At 42.0% G+C, this 1,492-nt stretch overlaps 1 protein-coding gene across 1 annotated transcript in view; it reads left to right on the top strand.

Moving 5' to 3' along the window:
• The window catches only part of CUNH11orf65 (chromosome unknown C11orf65 homolog), a 61,681-nt gene that overhangs the window by 49,391 nt on the left and 10,798 nt on the right, over positions 1-1,492 (top strand). Inside the window, exon 7 of the mRNA XM_045297763.1 lies at positions 1,241-1,411. Coding sequence (XP_045153698.1) covers positions 1,241-1,411 — 171 coding nt within the window. The remainder of the gene's footprint in view (positions 1-1,240; positions 1,412-1,492) is intronic.

Below are 1,492 nucleotides of genomic sequence, written 5' to 3'. Positions count from 1 at the left end.
AGTGGACAGCAGGGCATAGTCACCGCTATACTAATGAGGATGGCTAAAGATAGTGCAGTGACCTAACTTCTTATGGGTGTAAGTAGTATACACAGGCACAAAAGGATCATTTAAAAATTATTATCACAGAAGTCAGATCATGTGTGGACTTCAAAAAGGACACTCTGGAAACAAAGGGTGTAGAACTTCTGTTTCTGACCTTGATGGAGTAATAGGGCTAGATTTAACTGCCCACTTTAAGCAAATTAAAAACCTTTTAAAATAGATAAGTATATTAAAATATTTTTAGATATTGGATAACAGGAAACTGAGGACTCTGATCTCTGAAAGGAGAGAAAAAAAAGATGAAGCTAGAATTGCCTTATTGTGCTGCCTGCGAGAATGTCTAGGCTACAGTGTCCGAAAGGGACTCAAACAGAGCCCGAAGGTCTCCCTGAACTGACGGTTTGTATTCTGAGCAGACAGAAAGAGAGCTAGAGGGAGGGAGGGAGGGAGGAAGAGAGAGAGAGAGGAAGAGAGAGAGAGATTGAAGAGAGAGCGAATGGGAGAGAAGCAGAGGGGAGGGATGAGGAGAAGAGAGGCAGGGTGACAGAGAAAAATGGATAGCGGTCCGAATTCATGGTGACCCCATATGCAGAATGGAACTGCTCCATAGAGGCCCTTCCAGAGGCCTGTCTTCTGAGGTGCTTCTGGGTGGTTAGTAACCCAGTGCTCAACCATGTGTGCCACCAGGGCCCCCTTTACAAGATCCACCAAGATAAAATATGAGAAGACCCTGGCATAGACTCGATGTCAGTATCTTTGTCCCCTTTACCGCTGTCTCTCCCCTTCCCCCTTTCCTTCCTGTCCCCGCCGGCCATGAACCATTTGATCTTGTGAAAGTTACTCGGGAAAGTTATTTCCCTCACTGTGAAATGAATGGTCTCTACGATTCTTTTAGGTGTAGAATTCTATGATTCAATAACTTAGTTTCTCTTTGTATCCATAAAATGTAAATATTCAGTGATGATTTTAAAATGAGCCCCCTACAGTTATGCTTAATCAAGCTTCTTCCACCCCAACCCCCACCCCTCCAAGAAATTCCATCACAAAGAGATCTTGGATTAGATGTATCTGAATTGTGTATGATGAAAACTTGGCTTAATATAAAAATTGTTCTAGAACATCTGTCAACTGCTTGCATCTGCATGTACTCACCTCTTCCAAAGGACTTACATCTCTTTTCCTTTTCTTTGTTTAGGTACTACGCAGGAAATCTGGAAGCTAAGTCAGCAAATTATGAAACGCTAGGTTTAATTCATACAGCAACAAAAGGGCTGATACAAGCTATTGAAGATGATGGAATAGATTCTGTGATGGAATGGGAAGTGGATGAAGTGCTGAACTGGACAAATGCATTGAACTTTGATGAGTAAATATTTGATCCCTTTCTTGGTTAATTAACAAGGGCAGCCATCATCGATGACTTTACCTATGTTTCTGTCTAGCATTT

The sequence above is a fragment of the Echinops telfairi genome, unplaced genomic scaffold (genome assembly GCF_000313985.2).
Source record: "Echinops telfairi isolate 266 unplaced genomic scaffold, ASM31398v2 ScPeMD7_7421;HRSCAF=8459, whole genome shotgun sequence".
NCBI lineage: Eukaryota > Metazoa > Chordata > Mammalia > Afrosoricida > Tenrecidae > Echinops > Echinops telfairi.
Note: the sequence above shows the minus strand (reverse complement) of the source record. Positions and strands in the feature narration are given on the sequence as shown.